The 23033-nt window shown below is 39.3% G+C and overlaps 2 protein-coding genes across 2 annotated transcripts; one reads left to right on the top strand and one right to left on the bottom strand.

Annotated features, from left to right (window-relative positions):
• Positions 1–1552: 1552 nt before the first annotated feature.
• Positions 1553–12888, bottom strand: LOC149822004 (phosphatidylinositol N-acetylglucosaminyltransferase subunit P-like). Its single transcript, XM_089980089.1, has 4 exons — positions 12694–12888; positions 3079–3151; positions 2147–2265; positions 1553–2061 (listed from the first exon to the last, which is right to left on the bottom strand). The coding sequence occupies exons 1-4, from the start codon at positions 12872–12874 to the stop codon at positions 1946–1948; spliced, it is 489 nt and encodes a 162-aa protein (XP_089836215.1). The 5' UTR covers positions 12875–12888; the 3' UTR covers positions 1553–1945.
• Positions 12889–13967: 1079 nt separating this feature from the next.
• LOC149822005 (pentatricopeptide repeat-containing protein At1g71210, mitochondrial-like) lies at positions 13968–22960 on the top strand. The gene is made up of 2 exons (XM_089980822.1): positions 13968–16882; positions 22345–22960. Exon 1 carries the CDS (start codon positions 14024–14026, stop codon positions 16811–16813), a length of 2790 nt encoding a protein of 929 aa, XP_089836948.1. The 5' UTR covers positions 13968–14023; the 3' UTR covers positions 16814–16882; positions 22345–22960.
• The last annotated feature ends 73 nt before the right edge of the window (positions 22961–23033 follow it).

The following is a 23033-nucleotide window of genomic DNA, read 5'->3' on the forward strand; positions in this document are numbered from 1 at the left end:
CAATGATGTGTAAGATCCATTTTAAGGATGACTGAATCTACGGCGTGCAAGTTTATTATATTTCTGGATTTCAGCTGCCTTTAGCTATCATAAATTTTGTGATAGATGTGCAATGGGAAAAATCAAGTGGTCTATTATTCCAGGTTCTAACACAACCTGTGCTTCCTAGTTCCCGTATGTGTTAGATATCAAGCTAGAAGGTTCTTTCTTCTTTTTGGGAACAAAAATTAAAGAGGATCACTGAAGTCTCTAGCATGTGAGTTTGGGATCTCTCTCTCTCTCTCTCTCTCTCTCTCTCTCTCTCTCTCTCTCTCTCTCTCTTTGCGATCCTTTACCATTGACCAGCATTCTTGATGTTGTAAAGAGTTGGACCATATGATTGGTGTTGGCTGGTTTGAACAACCAGAGTCATAAAATTTTAAAACTTGTTTTCCGTGAAACCATAAAAAGATTTTCAAAGTTTCGTTTTTGCAGTTTTACGAGGAACTTGTCAAAAAAAAGGGCGCTGCAGCATCTGAATCTATACCATGTTATGTTCATGATCGAAACTTGTTGATGGGCCTAAAAAGGTGAAGACACAGTGCATGATGCTCAAAATTACAATTTTTTTTGCATCAGAAAGGAAAATTTCATTGGTGGTGGGAAGAATTAAGCACAGAATCAAACAATATCTGGGGTGATGAGCGATCGCTTTGTGAATGAAAAAGAAATCGAAAGTGAAAAAACAGGCCAAAACAGAGAAACACAAAAGCAAAAGCCAGCAGGCTGGGGGATAACCCCTGTGGAATTTGAACATAAGGTCCCTTTGGTTGTGATAGTACTACCCAACCATCCATTCATCTCATTCAACCCCTGACCTGAGTCCTGTAACTTGGTTGAAGAAACCAACTCCATCTAGGCCAAGTTATTTGGCTCTTTAAACCGCATGCTTGATTGGCTCTCTTTCATTGTTGGCAATTGGGAACCAAATTTGGAAAAGAAAATTTCATTAGAGGGGATGTTGGCATCCACATGAAACGAACAGGAAGAGAATTCTGTTGCAAAAAACCTTGTCATTGTCTTCATGTGCAAAACACCCTTTCACACGGGAAGCATAACATCTAAGAGAGCGGATCAGGTCAGGGTTATCCCTGAAGTCCATCAGTTCATCTGTGCGATGAATGGGAAGCCAACCACTATAGCTAGTTTGCTTATGTTCCAGATGGGGCCCACAACATTTTCAGATGAACGGCATCAAGAGCATCTTGAATGGATGGCAGAGAGCAAAGGCAAAATCCAAGGCAGTCAGATGTCGTCGGTTGCATGCATGTATAAGCACCCGACTTCACAGCTAGTCTAAGGCACGGTTTGAAGCGCTATAACGAACTTCTTAGCCAACCTATGGATATACTTGGGTGTGATTTAAGCCAATGACATTTGTTTTGAAGAAATAGCAGGATGATCACAAAAACCAATTGAGAACTATGAGTGAGGCCGAGTCAGATGTGGCTGCAGCGGCCTGCACCAATACGGTGAGAGAATTCAGTGGAGCGTCAACTATTGCATGCAAGAATGGAAGTGTTAAGCTGCATACATTCAGGAATCAGATGTGTTGTCAAAAGCATGTTGTAGTGAACTCACGTAACAGGGAAATTGTCTCATCTATGATCAGGCCACAAACATCAAACTATGTACAAAAGAAGCAGTGTATTCAAGCGAACAACTATGCAGGTTTCTGTTTCCAGCCACAGTAGGTGAACAATGAGAAGACTCCAGTCCAGGCTGAGTTGCCAGCATCTGTGCACTCTTGACTGCAAAGAGTCAGGTCAGGCTGCCTGAATAGCTGAACAGTTGCAGAAGTCCTAGATGCAGCTACTAACAATACCATCCAACTCAGCAGGGTTGCTAGATTCACAGTAACGAGGGAAACATGGCAAAAAATGAAATAGATGCCAACGGATGTTCTTCAACCAAACATGACAACATTGATTTCACTGATAGGGATATCAGATATAGGCTGAATAGGCTGCTCTTCACCTGGGCATGAGCTCACGAATTCTGAGGGTTCTGGTGTGTATTCATCTGGTTTAAAAACAGATGCAGCTAAATCTGAGATAACATGGATAAAAGCAACAACTGAACTTTCAGTGGTCGAGAAGTGTCTCACCAAAAATTGTGCTTAAAGAAGATGGTGGAGGTGTAATCATGAAATTCAAGCCAAGGTAGAATCCCATTGCCAAAACTATTGTGACCATAATATATGTTGGCACTGCCAATGCCCAATACCTGAAAGCATGCAAAACTGTCAAGACCGTGAACACATACAACAACAAACAAACAACAACAACTACGCCTTCATCCCAAAACAATTGGGGTCGGCGATATGAACCAACAAAGAAAATCATTCTGGGTCTTCCACATGAATCCTTCTCCTCCAATCATTTCTATCCAATGCCATGTCCTCGGTGAGGTTCAAAGCAAAGCCCGTGAACACATGAAAGCTTGAAATAATTGATTGAGAAAAGTGGGCTGGTTGATTACCCACTTGCCATGGAGATGCGGACAATGGATAAGCATGATAGATCAGAAGGGGAATCCAGTCACGATGCAAGTTCAGGCAACTAAGACTGCCAACAGAAGAATTTTGCATCTCGAACACCGATAGAGAACTACATAATTTTTGGATGCATGAACTCAAAAACAGAAAATATGAATTAAAAAGGATGATGTTTTTCTTTTTTCATAGATACTGCACATGATATTGAAATAAAAGAATCATTTAAGAGAGAGAGAGAGAGAGAGTTATTGTTAGGAGGAATGCACATAATAAGAAACAATGGTTCTGGTTTTATTTGGATAATCGTGGGAAAACAATGATTGGAACAAGAAACAACCATTCATAGTCTCTTACTAGAAAAAATGGGCATACTAATCCTAGTTCTAGCTTGAGAGGAAAACAAGATCTTAATTTCTACAATTATCTGATATATTATTTGCAATGCAAACTCATTTTTTTCCCTTGTATTTCCTTCTTTTCTTATTAATGTATTCATTTTCGCTTTGTTTCTTTTATACTCTGCAACATAATTCAACACTGACCTGCTAGGATAGTATGTAAAGCCAACATACTGAAGCCAAGGTTCAGGAATATATGCCCATGCCAGGAAGATAGCTGCTTAAAAGTTAAATACTAGTGTATCAGGCCCCCAACTGCAGAGCAATCAACATAAAAAAAATAGCAAAATGACATACCAGCAATAAATATTTCTATTCAGATTTATCAATTGCATTCCAATAGTTTGTATCTTCATGAAAACAATATACCTTTTATAATCAATAGTAGCATATGAAATCATTAGCATGGAAACAAGTTGACAGTAGAAGGTGGCCCAGCAACAAATATTTCTGGTTGAACTTACCAATTGCAATAGAATACTAGCCATCTTAATGGAATATTCTAAATAAAAATAGAAAAATGACTTTGGCATACCAAATAATGAATCAATGCGTAAACATGGAGAAGCACAGTTGCTCAAGAGATTACCCACTTCTATCCATTGATTTCTCCGTCACAGAATCATCATCATTAAGCTTTATTCAACAAAGAAAGGGAAGGAATGCAATGTCGTTCTTGTTTTCCTTGATAATACTCATGCTATATGCCATCCAGTGGTATATATATAGAGAGAGAGAGCATGACTCGTGAGGAGGAGATGGAACTTAGAGATGGCTCTTGTGGAAGCGGTATTTTGTGGCCATGGGACCCAGGAGAGACCTCAAAGAAGGGAGAAATTCACAGAGAGAACCTTAAGACGAAAGAGGCGATAGGAAGATCTTGGTCGGATGTGGTGGGTAGTGGGCAACCACCAGTCACCATGGGATTCACACCACTTAAGGTTCATTCCAAGGATGGCGCCCGCAGGGTGTTTGTTCCTGCAAACCGCCATTTAGCCATGAGGAAACCGTGGGAGTTTAGGGTGATGGCTGGGTTCTTTGGAGGAGAGAAGATGAAAAGAATAGAATATTCATTCATCTTTGAAAGCCTAAAGCAGTTGTGGCACAACCTTAAAGGGATCCGACATTTGGTGGGTAAGCATGGTTTATTCTTGATTTGCTTTAATAGACAACAAGATCTGGACTTCGTCAAAAGAGGTGGAGTTTGGAAGGTGGCAGGTAGAACGTTAATAATGAATTCTTGGAGGCTAGGGCAGCCATGGAAACTGGAAATCATGAGCACCATCCCAGTATGGATACGTCTTCCAGAATTGTCTCTGGAACTTTGGACTACAAACTTCTTCATGGGAGTTGCCAATTATTTAGGTGGTAAACTGATAAATATCAATGCCTATATGAGGAACTTCCATAGAGTTTGGTTTGCCAGAGTTTGCATCAAACTTCCGTGGGGATTTGATCGGGTGGATCAGGTTGATGTTGAAATTGAAAATAGCATGGTTTTTTTCGTTGTCTGATTCTACATATCACCGTGACAGTGCTTGCTTGCGACATCAAGAAAAGTCATATTCAATGGAGACGCAGGCTCAAATCAAAAGTGACCTTGAAAGATGGCAGCAGGTCAAGATCAAGAAAGTTTGGCACAGGAAAGAAATACATGTGGGTGGTATAATACCCTCTAATCGATTTGAGATTTTAGAGGAAGAGGACATGCAGGTGGATACTTGTAATGCTAATACTAAGGACGTTTCTCATGGGGAAGATGTGGTTATTGAAGATCAAATTCAGGTAGATGGTGCACCAATTCAAGATGGAGGCAGATCTCCAAATTGTCATGCTCAAGATGATAGTCGATTGCTACGTTGGCCATGGAGTCACCAAGTTCAGGCGAGCAGCTGCCGTAATCCAGGAAGGAGGGACATACCATCCATGCAATTATTTTTCGCAGTAAAAAAGATAAAAGTTGCCTCTTACGGTAGCTAATTTCCCTGTTGATGGCTTATCTGATAAGCCTCTAGAAGGCAAGTTCACCTTTCAGGCTGGCTCTTCCTCTAATGTAGGGGATAACCAGCATAAGGAAAAATGTCTTGCTGTAGTGACTAGGGGGAACTCAGAAGGTAAATCGCTTAATTGTGGGATGGAGGGGGTCCCTATATTTGACCTTAGTGGAGGATTTGATTGCAAGACTGGATCAAGATTGGGTAGGAAGAGGAAGACCCAAACCAATGTTAGTCGGCTAGTTTCAGCCTTGGAAAATAAAATCCAGGATTCTAGTGATACTGCGTCTGGTCATAAAGAGGTTATGGAGTTACTTGCTCTTGAGATGGGAAAGCCTATGGGACCAGGTCCTGGTCATCCCTCCAAGGAGAGGAAGATAGATGAGGTGCTGCAAAACGCAAGTTATAGTGTTAGCCATGATGTTACTATGCTTCCCAGAGTTGTTAACAACTTGATAGTTTACAAAAGACCATAGTCATGCAAATCATCACCTAGAATATTTGTGGGTTAGGTAGGACATGGGCACAAAAAGAAATTGCTCATGTAATGACTGATGCTGCTGATATGTAACTGGTAGGGGTCTGCCTCACCCCAACTTGCCAATAAAAAGAAAACATCATTAAGCTTTATTCTAACTACATGGGGTCAGCTTTATGAGTCATGCTTCTCCATTCTTTTCTATCTAAAGTTACCACTTTGGTCACCTTACAATCTTTTATATTGCCTCTTATTGTCACTCTCCAAGTCTTCGTTGGTTTCCTCTTTTTTGTAATTCCTTTTACTTGCACCTTGTCTACCTTTCTTACTCGTGTTGTGAGGAGTCTTTGTACAACATGTCCAAACTATCTTAAATGACATTTTTTTTCTCTTATTGGCAATACTCAACCTGTTCTGATATATTTCACTTTTAATATATCATTCTTTAAAGCTCTATATGTCCATAGTAACATATGCATCTCCATGACATGTACTTTCTCTTTCAGTCACTTCTTATTTGCCCAACACCTAATACTAAGAATGTTTTCTTGCAAAATGCTCTGATAAAAAAAATCCATGAATTTACTCTATCAACAATGAAACTTTTATTGGGCAAATATAGTTCACGAACCTGGCCTTTTCTGCAATTGCATACAACTGCTGGAAAAACATGCACAAAATAACTCCAGTTTGTTAAGATATATATATAAACTGAAATACCCATCAGGGGTATTTCAGTCTTTTCACTGTAATAGGCGTCAGCCCATTAGAGACTGACTACCTTTTATTTTTTTGTCCTATTTTTATTTTTCTTTATTGCTGTATTTTTTCCTCTTTTCAGATTTGATGGGACAGCTCCAACTAGCTGTTGCAGCTGCCCCAACAGTCACAAATGTGACCATTGGGAGCAGCCCAACAGCCACTTGGAGCTGCCCCCTTTAGTGTCTCCTTGTATTATAAATAGGCCTTCAAGGCCTTTGTATTCTTCACTCTTCTAAGAGTTCTCGTATGCAATAACAAAGATATTTTTGACCCTTGCGAGGGTGTTGCGGTTTATTCAATCAAGTGTTTACTTGATTGAAGCGTGTTCTTGCATGTCCATAAGCGACACATTTTGGATTTAGTCCATTTCATTACTTGGTATCAGTTGGTGCTCTTGTGAAGCATTATTCCAATAGTATCAAAAGGAGGATCGTGAACTTGGTGAAACAACGAATCGTTGATCATTGCATCGGGAAGCACACCATCTCTCAAACAAATCTTGTATTGCAGTTCTTTCTCTCTCTCTCTTTTTACTCTCTCATTTCTCCTTATTGTAAAGAAATAGAGAATGAAAGGGAAGTAATCGTCTTCATTCCCGTACGACTCAATGACACAAACTATGTGACGTGGGCATCCATAGTGAAGCACAAAATATGGGAAAAGGGTCTATGGAGTTTGATTGATGGTACCGAAAAAGAGCTTAAACGCATCTTTACCAAAATTGAAAATGGGAAGAAAATTGCTCTTCAAAGAGAAGAAATGTCTAAAGTCGTTTCCGATTATGAAAGAAAATGAAAAGAATGGAGGATGAGACATTCCAAGATAATTGGATGGCTCATCAATAGTATGGACATCCTAAAGTGCTCTAGTCTAGAGAAATTTGATTTCGCTAGTGATGCATGAAAATATCTTAAAGACATGTATAGTTTTAAAGATATTGCTCACATATGCAATGTTCAAAACAAAGTAAGGACTATGACTCAGGGAGAAATGAGCATTAGGGAATATTACAATGCACTCTCTTTCCTTTGGGATGAATTGCTCTTCTTGAGCCAAAATGACATTAACCCCAAGTTGTAGAACTCCGTGAAAGTCAAATTAAAACGGAGCATTTCTACTAATTCATTAACGGGCTTAGACCCGAATTTGAAGGAACTAAGTCGGCTCCCCTTCATAGAGGAGGTGTACCAACCATAATCCAAACTCTTGAGGAGTTAACTATGGAAGAAAATAGATTGAAGAAACTATATGTTTCAAAAGATGAAGAATCCGTGCTTGTTATGTCGAAGTTCGGTAATCATACTAAGAGTTATAAACCTCCTCACTTTGTGAAAAATGAGAATGGAAGAAACTCTAATAACTATGAAAGAAGCAAAAAAAGAGGTAATTATGAATACAAAAAAGGTGGCAAAATCATATGCTATCATTGTTATGAACCGAGACACATAAAACCTTTTTTGTCCCAAAAGAAAGAAAGAAGATCATAAAGATAATAAAAGAGTTGCTTCGGTTGAAAGGAATGATGTAGACAACTCCAAATGTATCGACTCACTATCTTTGGCTCAACTAATGGAGGCACTACAACTGATGTTCAAAATTTAAGTTTCTTCCTTCTCGGGAGCAGCCGTATCCACAAGTGGTGACCCTGATAAGACCTCTTGGATCCTTGATTCTGGCGCATCTTTTCATATAACTCCAAATGAGTCCATATTATCCGAATGTCATACTAACCCAAATAATTCTTATGTTTCAACCGCCGACGGAACATCTTTAAAAATCAAAACTTTTGGGGTTTTTAAAAAACAACCAATCTTTCACATACCAAATATTAGAGTAGTACCAAAATTGAATTTAAACCTTTTATCTGTTTATCAAATTACGGATCATAGATGCAAAATATTGTTTTCATCTAATGATTGTTTAATACAGGATCTCCAGTCCGAGAAGTCGATTCGGCGAGGCCATAGAAGAGGAGATCTCTATATAATGGACAATCTTGAGTTATCAAAACATATTTTTTATAATTTTATGAAAAAGAAAGACATAGAATATTGGCACAAAAGACTAGGACATCTTAATGTGTCCAAATTACACTTGTTTCTATTTCTTACAAGTTATAAAGAAAGATATTTTGTTTATGAAGATTGCATTCTTGGTAAAATAAAGTCTTTACCTTTTGGGCCAAGACATTTTATATCTAAAAATCCATTTGAGTTAGTGCATTCGGATGTGTGCGGACCGGCTCTATTTGTATCCAAAGGAAGTGTATCTTATTATGCTGTGTTTGTGGATGACTATAGTAGACACTCTTGGATATTTTTCTTAAAAAAAAATTAGAAGTATTTGATTGTTTTAAAAAATTTCATTGCTACATGAAGACTCAATTTAAAACCAATATTCAAATTTTTAGAACCGACTCCATAGGAGAATTTGTGTCAAAAGAGTTCAAAAATTATCTTGGTCTACATGGGATTATTTATAAAAAATCTTGTTCATACACTCCTCAACAAAATGGACTAGCCGAAAGGAAGTATAAACATATTATTGAGACCACTAAAACACTTGTGTCCAGAAATGTTTCAAAAGGTTTTTTGGCCGAAGTCGCCCTTACGGTAGTCTATTTAATAAATAGAATGCCTTCAAAAACATTGAAAATATCTCTCCTATTGAAAAATTATTTAAAACATCTCTCGATTATAAAAGGTTAAGAGTTTTTTTATGTAAATGTTTTGGCCTTACCAATAAGAATGGCAAACTTTCCCCAAAAGCAATCCCTTGTGTTTTTTTAGGCTACACTGAAAATCAAAAGGGATATAGATGTTATGACATTGAAAGAAACAAATTATATGTTTCACGAAATGTTACTTCTCTTGAAAATGAAATTGGTTTTAGCAAAAAAAAATCCAAGAGAGTTATGATTGTTCTTTTCTTTTTGACCTTGTCAATGAACATGAAAGGTGTGAAAACATTCATGATATGCATGAGAGTGAAAATGAAGACAATCATGATGCAAATAGGAATGTAAATGAGGGTCTTAATAATATAGACCTATTTCATAGTAACATACAGACCTATACTCGACATATCGAAGACCATCCACCATGTGCCTTAAAAATATATTCTCCAAATCAAGATGTAGATTCTTCTAGTATTAGAAAATCCGTAAGAATTTCAAAAGCTCATAGTAGATTTGTATCCTATGATTCCTTTAAACCAAGGTATAGATTATGCCTAATGGTCATACACTCATATACAGAACCGACATCTTACCATGAGGCTAAAAATCATCAAAAATGGATTAAGGCGATGAATGATGAATTAGAAGATTTGAAAAAGGCAAAAACTTGAAAAATCCAAACATTACCTAAAGGAAGGAAAACTATAGGATGTAGATGGGTCTACAAGATAAAAACTAAATGGAATGAAACATTAAAAAGATACAAAGCTAGGCTAGTAGTCAAGGGATATAGTCAAGAATATGGACTACGACGAGACGTTTGCTCCAGTCGCTCGAATGACCACTGTTAGAACTCTTATTTCTATAGCATCAATTAAAAGACCACTGTTAAAACTCTTATTTCTATGGCATCAATTAAAAAATGACCTATCTTTCAAATAGACGTAAAAAATATTTTTTTGAATGGTAATCTGGATGAGGAGATTTACATGGATCCTCCACCAGGTTTGAACTTAGTACATGACAAAACCCTTCGGTTACGAAAAGCTTTGTATGGTTTAAAACAAGCTCCCAAAGCTTGGTACGACAGGTTCAGTAGTTTGATGACACAACTTTATTTTAAATCTTATTTTACTGATACTGCGTTATTTGTTAAGTCTTCCAATGCAGAAATGATAATATTACTATTTTACATAAATGATATGATAATCACAGGAGGTGACAAGCAGGGAATTAATCACATCAACGATGTGCTTAAAGACAATTTTGACATGACAGATCTTGGTTTTCTACGATATTTTCTTGGAATAGAAGTGACTTACTCACCTCGTGGTTATTTTTTGTCACAGACAAAGTATGCAACAAAGATTATTGAAAGATCAAGACTCTCGGATGAAAAACGGGTTGATACTCCAGAGGTCATAAATACAAAAATGAAGAAAGATGATGGAGAACCTTTGCAAGATCCAACTTCATACAGACAAATGATTGGAGCTTTGTCTTATCTCTCTATTACTCGTCTTGATATTTCTCATGTTATTCACTCTGTTAGTCAATTTCAGCATGCTCCCACTAAAGTACATATGAGTATTGTAATGAGAATTGTTAGATATATTAAGAATTTCATCAATCATGGATTGTTTTTATTATCCTCTTTCTCGTTGGAAGTTATTGCATATTCTGATTCTAACTAGGGAGGGGATGTGAATGATAGAAGCTCAACCACTGGTTTATGTGTTTTTGTAGATGACTCTTTAAACTCGTGGCGATGCAAGAAGCAGCAGAAGGTGTCTCTCTCTTCCATTGAAGATAAGTATCATGCCATGACAACGTCTACACCTGAGTTAGTATGGTTGCGACAAAGAGGATTTGCGAAATCACATCGTTGAACCCTCCAGATTATGTTATAACAACAAGAGCGTTGTATACATTGCAAACAATCATACATTCTATGAAAGGACAAAACATATTGAAATGGATTGTCACTATGTTCGTGAAGAATTCCTGAAGAAGACCATCACATTGCCTTACGTTCCATCAGAGTATCAACGGGCGGACTTCTTCACTAAAGCGCTCCCGTCACCTCGATTTCACTTCCTACTTGGCAAACTCCCGATTGTTCCACAATGAGTTTGAGGGGGGTGTTAAAATATATATATAACCAAAATACCCATCAAGGGTATTTCGGTTTTTTCACTGTAACAGGCGTCAGCCCATTAGGGGCTGACTACCTTTTATTTTTTGTCCTTTAGTGTCTCCTTATATTATAAATAGGCCTTTGTATTCTTCATTCTTCTAAGAGTTCTCCTATGCAATAACAAAGATATTTTTGACCCTTGTGAGGGTGGTGCAGTTTATTCAATCAAGTGTTTACTTGATTGAAGTGTAGTCTTGCATGTCCATAAGCGATGTATTTTGGATTTAGTCCATTTCATTACAAAGTTAGTGTTCCATGGGAGCCAACTTCCCCTTCAGCATTAGTTAGATCTGAAGAGATACAACAACTAAGATAAGGGAGTAGGTGCACCCATAACACACACGTATGGAATATATTCTTGTACTTACACTTGAGTTTATTATACAAGTGATACATCACTAGCTTCTTTTAGCACTATGTGGTATTGGTTTCACCAAAACTAGGAGAGCGGCACTGGCCACGGAGCCACTACTTTCTTCCAGGCAATCCACTGCTTGAATGGTGCTGGTCAAGAGGATAGGTTGTCATTGGTCAAACTAGGTAAAAATTGACTTGTACTCATATCATGCATCTATGTAAAAATATCCCACTGCTGTTTTTTGGCCGTGACAGGGCTGGACACTCGTAGAGAACATATTGCTCTCTGAGATGATACCAAACCCACTGGTTTCCAGTTTTCAGCATCATGTTTGCCAGAAAATGCTAGAGCGGGTAGCCATTTCTATAAACTCGAGCGTGCAGTATCCTATCACAGCATCACATGCACACACATGCTCGTGATATGTCTGTGGTGTGGATGTGCATATTGTATAAATTGGTGGAATAACACATATTTGTGTATTTTCAACTGGTTTGGATTATGATTACATTGTTATGCAATCTGCACCATTCATTTTTATCCATCTTTAGGATTTATTGTCCCAATATACGTTAAAATTACTAAACCATTATAATTACATTGATGTGGTCAAAATTCATAATGCACGAGTAACGAGATTTTAGTCATTGACGCCAACACTGTTATAATATATACACAATGGAAAACTATAGAAAACAGATATTTATATTATATATTCAGCAGGATAGTCCCTCCGACAGTGCTGAATTTAGCAATTAGCATCGAACAAGTTCCTTCCCAAAATGAATAATTCTTAGTAAATAAGCTCTCAGCATCCAAAACGATAATGTTAGAAACAAAGGCATCCAACATTACCACCTAATTGAATATCCGGATTTCGAGATACTTACGAAATTTCATGGTTCCTGTAACTATGAGCCCTATGAAATTCATGATTGTGAACGCACCTCACTCTCATTTTCCAAAAAAACAAAACAGAACCTAAGATCAATTTGAACATACTCGGACAAGTTGGGATATCGCATCTTGCTCCATAATGCAATTCCAAACTTGTTCTTGCCTCTGGATAAGTCGGTGAGTCTAATGCAATCTCTTATCCAGAAAACTTGGATGTAGATGGGATTTGCACCGTGAAATCCCAACTTAACCCAGCTTTTCTGAATCGCACATCAAAAACAAATCCCAACCCATAAAAAAATCAAAATCAACAACGGACAAGAAAGGACTACTCCGATACGCATGAATCAAAACCACCGTGATTGCAAAAGATCAATCAAGGAGAATGACGTTTACCGGTGGCGACGACGGTGGAGATGGAACCGACGAAGCCGTAGACCTCGGAGGGCTTGGTGCCGTGTTCGAATCCGCCGGGCCTCCTCTCCTCGGGGTCGGAGATGGAGAAGCGAGCCTTCCCCTTCGATTTGGAGAGGCTGAGGAGTCGCCTGGGGCTGCTCACTACCCACGAATCGCCCATCTCTCTCTTGTTTTTCTTAGAAAAATCTCAACAAGTAGCGACGTATTTAACTTTATAGATATATAAAATATAAGAAATTAGCTTTTGAAAATATCACGAAGAAATCATGATATTTCAACGTATTAGCTGTATTTGTAACTGTGGTGAACATAAAAGATCAATTGGAATGTTATTCCACTTGACCCAAAACCCGATTTGAATAGTTTATTCAAATCAGCCTTTTTTTTTTTTTCTAATTCGGTGCGAAACCAAACCCGACCTTACGTGAGTATTTTATAGTCAAAATTGTATGTAAAGAACTATATGGTAAAAGCTTTTTAAATTAGGTCCCTTCTTTTTAATTTGGAGTCGACATGTGATGTAAGTGGACTAAACCCAAACGAACCCGTACCTGACCATTTTCAGGCCCACCCCTAATTTTTGGCCAGTTGATTATGAAGGTTATTATTGTCGTTTGGTTCAACTTCAACCTAACATGTTTGTATTCAACAATTTCCAAAAAATACCAGTATCATGTTAAAATTTTGGGAAACATGAAGTTCATTTTGAAATTTAGGGTAAAACATTGTACCTTAAATGAAAAAAAAAATCTCAAAGTGAAAAATCAACCTAAGGTGGCAGTGGACCGGGGAAGGTAAATCAGTTTTGGTGTAATAGGAAAGAAAATGGATCGGGGATCAAAACTCATGTGAAGATGAACTTACTTTTGCCTCAGTCCCTTCGAAATTACTAATATAAATCAATATTTAATACTAAGTTTTTACAACCTAACCTTAAAAATATGCCCCTTTCTCTCCTCTCATTTTCTATAACGGTTTAAAAAATACCATTTAAATCAAGTATTGAAGATGGAGGATATGAAATCAGAAATGAAAATGAAAATCAAAACCTGCCATAAGGATGAACCAAGAAGGTAAAAAGATCATATGAATGCACAAATATTTGTGCATTAAGCACCTGATCACCCTCTATCTTGGGGACAGGGCCTGTCAGGTGGCCTGACCCAAGACCTGATTGAGGCCGATCTGGTTCTTAATGCACATTTCTTGCACCCGATTCGGACTCGAAAGGCAAAATTCTGAGACGGGGCAGGAGTGGAGAGCTTGTCCTCGCACCCGCCCCGGTTCACCAAAGGAGAGCCAAAACCTTATGAAGACGTGGAGAGAGGAGGCTTTTGTGGCCACCACCCCTTCCCCGTTTGACCTCGTAGTGGCGATGTTGGTATTGCACAGCGCAACAAGGCAGGCTTCCTCATCTCTGAGCCAGGGAGTCCTCGTCCGCCTCCTCCTCCTCCTCCTCCCTCCCCCGCTCCTTCGCCACCATGTCCACACAGCCTCCGCGAGCGGCCCCAAGGCCGCTCCAAGCTTCGTGCAGCTGGGCCTCATCGAGCGCAAGCAGATGGTGGACTCCATCAGCAACTGGTTCAAATCGGGAGGTGCCACGTCGCCCGCACCGCGGCCGCTCTGGAAGGCGACCGTCGACGCCGACGTCGAGCGGATCTGCGGCGTCCTCGCCCGTGGCGGCGAGGTGGCCATGGACGCGTCCCTCTCCGCTCTCGGGGCGAGGCTCAACGAGGGGTGCGTGATCAGGGTGCTGAGGGCGCAGCACGAGGTCCTCCCCGCCCTCCAGTTCTTCGACTGGGCCGGCCGCCAGCCCGGCTATCGCCACACCCGCGCCTGTTACCACGCCATCTTCAAGATGCTCTCGCGCGCGAAGCTCATGGCCGTCATGCTTGACTGGCTCGAGCGCTTCTCCAGCCGCCGCCGCTGCGGCGGCGATGACAGCGTCTTCGTCAACCGGTTCCACGACACCCTCGTCATGGGCTACTCCATCGCTGGCCGCCTTGACGTCGCCCTCCAGATCTTCTCCCGGATGCGCTTCCAGGGGCTCGACCTCGACGCCTTCGCCTACAACGTCCTGCTCAACGCCCTAGCCGAAGAGGGCGCCTTCGACGTCTTCAACGTCGTCTCGAAGCAGATCGCCGCCCGCCGACTCGGCAATTCAATCACCTCCTGCATCCTGATCAAGTGCCTCTGCAAGCAGGGGAGGTTCGAGGACGCGAGGGCGCACCTCCGCGGGCTCGGGGAGGCGGCGGATGAGAGCGTGGCGGCGGTGCTCGTCGATTCGCTATGCAAGGCGGAGATGTTTGGCGAGGCGGAGCGGGTGGTGAGGGAGTTCAGGGAGGCCGGGAAGCTCTCCATGTCGATGGCTTGCACGGCGTGGGTCGCCGATCTCGTGAGGGCGGGAAAGGTCGGGACCGCCATGGATTTCTTCCGAGCGAAGGGGCGCGCCGGGAGCGGTGATTTTCCCGGGTTGCCCTGCTACAACGCACTGATATGCGGGCTTCTCAGGGAGAACAGGTTGGAGGAGGTGTACGACCTGTTGATCGAGATGAGAGTGAGGAGCATCGTGCCGGATTCGTACACGATGAACGCCACCATAGGGCTCTTCTGCAAGGCGGGAATGGTGGACGTCGCGATTGAATTGTTCGACGATCGATTCGTGATCGGGCTCTCCCCCAGTGATTACTCCTACAACCAGTTGATCACTGCTCTCTGCGAGAATTCGAGGATCGATGACGCGTTCCGGGTCCTGGAGGACGGGTTGAAACAGGGATACTTTCCTGGAAAATGGACGTTCCACGTACTAGCAGACGCTCTCTGTAGTAACGGGAAGTTGGAGAAGATGTTCAGGTTGCTCGATGCCGCCCTCGAGCGGCATATGGTGCCTAGCGACAGCATCTGCATGAGGTTTATCGCCGCCCTGTGCAGGGCCGGGCGTGCAGAGGAGGCCTACCTTCTGTTCACTAAGCTCAGGAAGCCCGACAGTGAGGTTGGTTTGCATACTTACTCTGATTTGATTTATGGTTTTAGCGCGATCAGTAGAGGAGATATGGCTTCAAGGTTGCTTCTGGAAATGCTGCTCGACGGTCAATCGCCGACTCGTGGATTGTATAAAGCCGTTATATATTGCTTATCAGAATCTGGTAACCAAGGTCAAGTTCTGAAACTGTTGGATGTTATTCAAAATTCATGTCATTCGGTCGATCTTCATCCTGTTTACAATTCTTTGATTGATGGAGCGGTATCTGTTGGGCAACCAAATTTGGCTGGGCAAATGTTTGAAAGGATGTTGTCCGATGATTGGAAGCCCAATTCGGACACGAAGATTTCCATGTTGCGGTGTTACTTGAAGAGTAGGAGGATATCCGACGCCATAAACTTCTTCATTGGTTTGTTGGAGAACCAAGAGCCGAGCACCAGACTGTATAATGCGATGATCGTGGGGCTTTGTGAAGCAAGCAAGATGGAGTTGGCATTGTCCTTTTGGAGGGAGGCGAGGGAGAAGGGAATCATTCCAAGGCGCAATACTTACGAGGTGCTCATACATGTGCTTTGCGAAGCTAAGAACTACGATATGGTTGTAGAGATTCTGAAAGACTTTGAGCAAACTGGTCGTCCACCATCTTCTTATATCTACAATATTCTTTTGTGCCATACTTTGAAGTCTCCAGGACTGAAGCGGGCGTGGTCCAACTTGAATAACGAGGATTTGCAAGAGGGTGCCACGATATTCAGCAAGTTCTTTGGTGCGGTTGCTACCAGAGATGGTACTGGAGGGCCGTCAAAGCATTCTGAGTACTTGGAAGAGTTGATTGAACAGCTCTTTCCTGTCAACACCATCACGTACAACATATTGCTGAGAGCTCTTTGCAAGGAGGGGAAGGTTGATAATCTCTGCGATTGGCTAAACAGAATGAGGAAAAAGGGACATGAACCAAATCTATGGACATACGACATACTTATTCACGGTCTTCGGAGGTTTGGTAGGGATAAGGATGCTGAGAGATTAATGGATGAAATGTTTCAAAAGGGATACAATCCACATGGTTATAGGATCGATTCATACAGGAAATACAGTGGGTTGGTTCTGGAATAATTTTTTTCTTGGTAATCATGCTCCAAGATTTATTCTCTGCACAGGGTTGCCGGCTATCTACCTAGCCAGGTAATTATGCTATCTCTATATTTTTCCACGTCTATTTCTCATGTGATTTTAGAATTGAATTTTTTATTCCATTATTTTCTTTTTTTTCCGGGAGGTATACTTTCATTAAAAGGTAAGTCAGGTGGCAAGGAGTCACTGTAAATTGGAAAACAATACTAAGTTGGTATATAACAAATAACATTGCAACATAGCAAAAATGAGAAAAGGTGAGTGAATTCCATCGTCATGCTTTTGATGTTCCCAAACTGCTTTGACCAATCCAAGTAATATCCGCTTCTTCTCATTTAGTTTTCGTGAAAAGAAATAGCTGAGATTGGGTTATTTGATTGATCATAATCAGATTCTTGTGTTTTTCTCTGAACAATCTGCCATCAGTCAAAAAAGAAAAACCGCTATTTCCATATATATTTCCAATCTTTTGCCCATGGAGCCAGGAGGATGTGTCATATTGTAGATATGTTCCATTTCTGCATCTCCCAATTTGGCCATTCCAACTTCAAAAGATTTTGGAACACTGGGAAGATCCATAGAAGATGCCATGCAGATCCTTCACTAATCCATCACATATAGCGGCAGGAAGCTATCTGGATTCTGCAATTTTTTAGATGTATCTGAGTTGGTATGCTGTGCAGTTAGACATCTCATGTGAACGAGATTGCTCTTGGTTAGGGATTAGGTCCCCAAATAGACTTCTCATTATGCCATTCTTTTTCTATGAAATGACCAAGTTTTTGAAATTGAGCTCTTTTATTCTTTCACGTGACTTCTTTTATATAGGGTCCACACCTTTGCTCTTTTGGGTTCAAGCTTCTTTCATGTTCTATGGGAAAGTGTATTACATCTTTTGCACATTCTTTTGAGGGATATCTATCTTCTATATCTTATGTTTATCATTATGTTTTGGTTCACAAATTGGTAGCCGTTGCTTCTTAGTTTTCTGCTTCTGTATCCAAATGCTGCAGATCATGTGCTCCTTTGTCTTTATGTTGTGATGAAGAGGCACTAAATTACATTTTCTCTAGATGGAGGGGCATATGTCTAGGTTCTCTTTCAAATATCAAAATCTTCTATCAATTAATGTGTCTGATTTGGCAACATCGCACATCACCTAAGCGACTGAAGACATTTGCAGCATAATTCAAGTACCTTGAACTTGTATTATACGTTTGAAGTAGGTTTAGTCCACATAGGAATCATCATGTCCTCAATTCCTACTATAGCTAGTTATTTTGGTTTTCCAGCATCAATTTCTAATCTTGAAATTAATTGAATGAAAATCAAGAAAACAAAATGTGCGGGCTTTGCTCATCTGGTAAGGGCAACTTGTGAACATCTCCAAATTGAAGGGATGTTCTGAGTTCGAAAACCATGCACTTTGCGGTGAGGCTGAAACTAGGTGGTGTGGCCCAACTAGTTAGGTCAAAATCACAATATGAAAATTTGGCTAAGTCCTTGGACAGCTTGTATGTAGCTTCACGACCCAAGTTTGTCACCTGGTTCTTTCGACAATTCCTCTGCTCCTTAGTGCTCTTGAGCACCCAAAAGGATGGATCAACACAAGTACCGGCCCTCTGAGAAAGTTGAGCCACAACGGACTCACAACACAAACAATAAAACAACACAAACAAAAATACAAACACTTGGCAAATTAAGCCAAGTACAGAAAACACAGAACTACACAATTTCTGGGCCCGACTTTACAGACACATAACTTCCGGAATACACCTCGTCTGAGCTGCAATTTGCTACGGAATTACACTGTAATACAATAAAGGCACACACCAAAAATGAAGCTCAGAGCATGCACGGATAGGGAGATATTAATGCGTGAAGATCGCCGGAAAACATAACTGTACATTAACTGCAGAAAATAAAGTATGCTACAGGTCACTGGAAAAATAGTGCTCACGCCTCCAATCCATCAAATCAAGTGCAACACCACCCCAAACTCCATTCTACACATATCAAACTACCATAAGGAATAGGGGCTCACCAGAATCCCACTTGGATTGTGTGAATTATGCTTGCAAAGTCTGGATAGTAGCACAATTTACAGAATCTGAACAATAATATGACAGATCACTAGAAATTGGCTTGGATCGGCTGTTAAACTACAAGATTAGGTTCGATGTCAAAAGCAAGGTTGTAAGTATCGTATGGTTACCCGTATCGGTCTGGCCCAAAGTAACACTGTATCGTATCCTATCGTATTGTATCGTAAATTTTTAATAAAATTTTTCTAAAAAATCCAAAAAAAATCAAGAAAATCAGAAAAAATCCTAAAAAACCATATCACATGAAACAATGATGAATTGCACAAAATACAACCATAAAATCACATATGAAGCATTTATGTCTCTATGAACCGCATAAGACATCATCAAACATCAACTAATATAGAATCATAGATAATATTGCATGCATATCTCACAAGAACAATGCAAAATATTAAATATCCTGCAATTAAGAACATGCTACAAGACTCATACTTTCATATTAAATAAACAAAAACAAAATAACAAAGTTTATGAATAATTAAGTGTTAAATAACCAAGTTTTTTTAAAACATATTACATGAAACCTCAATAATCATATTCATCTTTTTCATTATTATTTTCTTTTTCTCCTCCTTCGACATCTACATCGTTTCTAAGATATGTGGGGTCTTCATCATCTACCTCTTGTGGTCTTTTCACGTTAATCCACTGAATGCACTCTTCATTCAAAAAAGTCCCTGCCTCTTCTTCAACTCATGCATTCAATTCATCAAAATGTTTCAAACTAAATCAAATTGCTCTTTGTGGTTTTTTTATGATAACTTTTTTATTTGCTTAAAAAGATTACATGAAAAAATTAAAATTAGTTTGGTTTTAAATGATATAAACAAACTTTAAATAAACACATGAAAATGACAAATAAACTTTATAATTTTATATACGTTTGCCTCAGTCGTAAGTTGTACCGAACGTAGACGAGGTCATTGAGTCTTTTATGCTCCAATCTATTTCTTTTGATATGGATTTGCTTAAAGACACTGTAGTTTATTTCGCATTCACTTGCACTGCATGTTTGACTAAGAATGCGAATGACAAAAACTTTCAAATTTGAAACATCATTTCCAAACCTGCCCCACCACATGTCTGAAAAAAAACAAGAAAATGTGAAATCAATAAGACAATAACAGATATACAATCATGCAAAACATCATAACTAAATAACAATATGAAATTAAAATTGAAATAGACAAAATAAATTACCTGAACAGATCATGACACGGCTTCACACTGCTGCAGGTCTTCTCATAACCAGTCAGCAGTTTTCCGTTTTAGTGAGTTTATGGGAATTCCATGAGTATATTTTACTTAGCAAACAAAGATCCCTGTATGCCTAGAAAATAATTCATAAAGCTAATATTATTATTTCAGAATCATTGATCACAGACTTAAAATCATCAGCCATTCTAAGATTCTTTCTTCCAAAAATTGAAGTATCTATAGGTTTGTTAATTTAGATGTCAGTTCTATTGTTGACTTGTCAAACATCACACACAACCAAGGGGTGTTTGGAATCCATTTATGTATAGCTTTGTGTTAGGGGGCTTACATAACCCAGTGGTCGTTCAAGAACAAACTTTTTGCCGGATGACCATTTAACGTGCACTTAAAAGATTCTTCATGGATCATGTTCTTTGATGAAGTTGACTTGGGGAAGGGTTCTTGTGGTTATGTTGGATGGATCGACTGGGTGTGCCTTCCTTTACCTCCACCTGCATAAATCTACGCAGGTATTGTCTCTCTTAATTCAAAGGCTCTTAGAAAAGATGAGCTTCCCTAAATGTGTGAGGGAAATGGAGTTGGACTTTTGGGGTGGTCCCTCACACAAAGAACTTTGTGTTGTTGGCCAAATACAAATATCATGTTTGGAGAAGCTGCTTTCTGACAATATGGAGGACTTGGCTGTTAACTGGAATATTTGAAGTTTCTACGGGTTTTGGAGAAGGGAGGCGTTTGCTTACTGCCTTTTAACTGGAACTGTTTGTATGAAGTAGATCTCAAACAACAGTGTTTCTTTTGATCAAGTACCTAGAAATGCCTTTCCTTTTCACATCAGGTGTCCTAGAGTGCTCAGATTTTTCAATTGTGAAAACTTGCATTTCAAAACATGCATCAAATTGGACTGTTTCTAGCATTCCTGTTTGCTGCATTTTTTTTTCCTGGGCGGTGGCATATTCCTTGTTGAATTTCTCCATATTGGAAAAAGTAGCCATCTGTTTTGAGCAAACAGTCAGGACTTGCTTCTTGGAAGGGCCAAATGTAGAAGGCAGTTTGGCTTCTCAAGATGGTAGCTTACCAGTTAATTATATATATATATATATATATATATATATATATATATATATATATATATATGAGAACAAGGTTTATCCTGACTCCTTTTTCTTTACGTCACTGTTAAGACCCTCCAAATATCAAAGTTTTAGGTGTTTTATGCTCAATTTGAACCATTAGATGTGTTTATCAATACTTATTGATAAACAAGCTTTGTTTCAAATTGATTTGATGTAAAAATGTGAACATTTTATCATGAAATTTTAGTACGATATCAACCAATTATATTTTTACCTCTTTAAAATATACATCTGAGCATAAAGATGCTTAATCAATTACATGTCTATTCAACAACAATCATAAACACATCTAACGGTTCAGATCGAGCATAAAACATTTAAAAACTATGATTTTTGGATGATCCTAAGTTTCCTAACAGTGACCTAACGAAACAGGGTCTGGATAATCCCCATCTCCCTCTCTCTAATATAATATATTTATATATAGAAATAGTAACCGGATGGTGTGCCCCAAGTTTTGGTGTATGGTCAATATTATGCAATTTCACAAATTTTACGACGTTACATTGAATTACACACTTCATCCATAGTTACAATCATATATTTGTAACTAAATTTAACTATTTGCTGTAATATTTTTGCTTTCTTGATGTTTTATTTTTTTGGTCCCGCTTAGGCCGACTAGTCCTGCCTAGGCCCCGACTAGTCTTTTTAAGGGTCTTCCGCCTAGGCTCCCACTAGCGCTTTTGACAACTAAGGACATGGTGTAATTTGTCATTATTGAATGATGTGTTATCAGACATATTTACTGGTATTAAACCAAGCAGCTAAAACACAAACTATAATAAGTGGTTACTTGTTACAAGAATGCAACTGAGATTTGTCTAATGAGGTTAATAATTTGTCATTTATACAAGGAGTTTCTGTTGAGGTGCACAATTTGCTCCTTAAGTTTGATATTTGCTGGCTGATTAGGATTTATTAAGCATAAAAATTTGTGTTCTATATCTGTATAAAGTTCATTCTTATTCTTATGATTTTGCTTTATTTAATTCATGACATTTTGTTGTAAATGTATTTATCTTTTTTCTCTAAAAAGTTTGGACTTGATTAGGATAAAGCCTGTCCTCACCACATGTATATCGGAAATCGTGAAGCCTTTGTTACGGGTATCTTGAAGCAGTGGATGGCCATTTGAGGTTGTGCCCTGATTAGAGCCACATCTGTGGGGTTTAAATCCTGAAGAAGGTGATGGTTTCCTTCCCTTCAGCAGATAGAACGATTACAATGGCACAGGATTATGAGTTTGAGACCTGTCCCATCTTTTCCTTACAACTAATGGCCCTCTACATTAACAAATTTCTGTTGAGTGTACTTCAAATGCGCTATGGTTATAACTCTGATGTTGTGGGAGGAGTAGCCAGGTGAACTGGATTTCAGTGCTAACATAAATGTCTCTATACAGCAGCATCATTGTAACATTAGCCTTTTTTTTTTTTTTTTTGGGGGGGGGGGGGAGGGGGTGTTCAAGTGATTTAATATTTTTTAGAGGCCCACATGAAGCGGCCTTGTACATTCACATAATTTTGGCCGTGTATCACAAATTGTTTGTTTTGAATTGGGTTGATTTCTGCTCTTTGCTGCAAACAGAGACAGTTTGATACATTGACACGCTTTTTTCGTTCTCCTATATATGCTGCCGTCCACAATGAATATGGATTGCAGAACCATCCATTGTTTGTTGCTTATAGTTTAATTCTTGAACACAAGTTACAGAGAGTGCTACTAGATTTGTTACAGAGA

The sequence above is a fragment of the Nuphar pumila genome, chromosome 11, assembly GCF_984573655.1.
Source record: "Nuphar pumila chromosome 11, dmNupPumi1.hap1.1, whole genome shotgun sequence".
Classification (NCBI taxonomy): domain Eukaryota; kingdom Viridiplantae; phylum Streptophyta; class Magnoliopsida; order Nymphaeales; family Nymphaeaceae; genus Nuphar; species Nuphar pumila.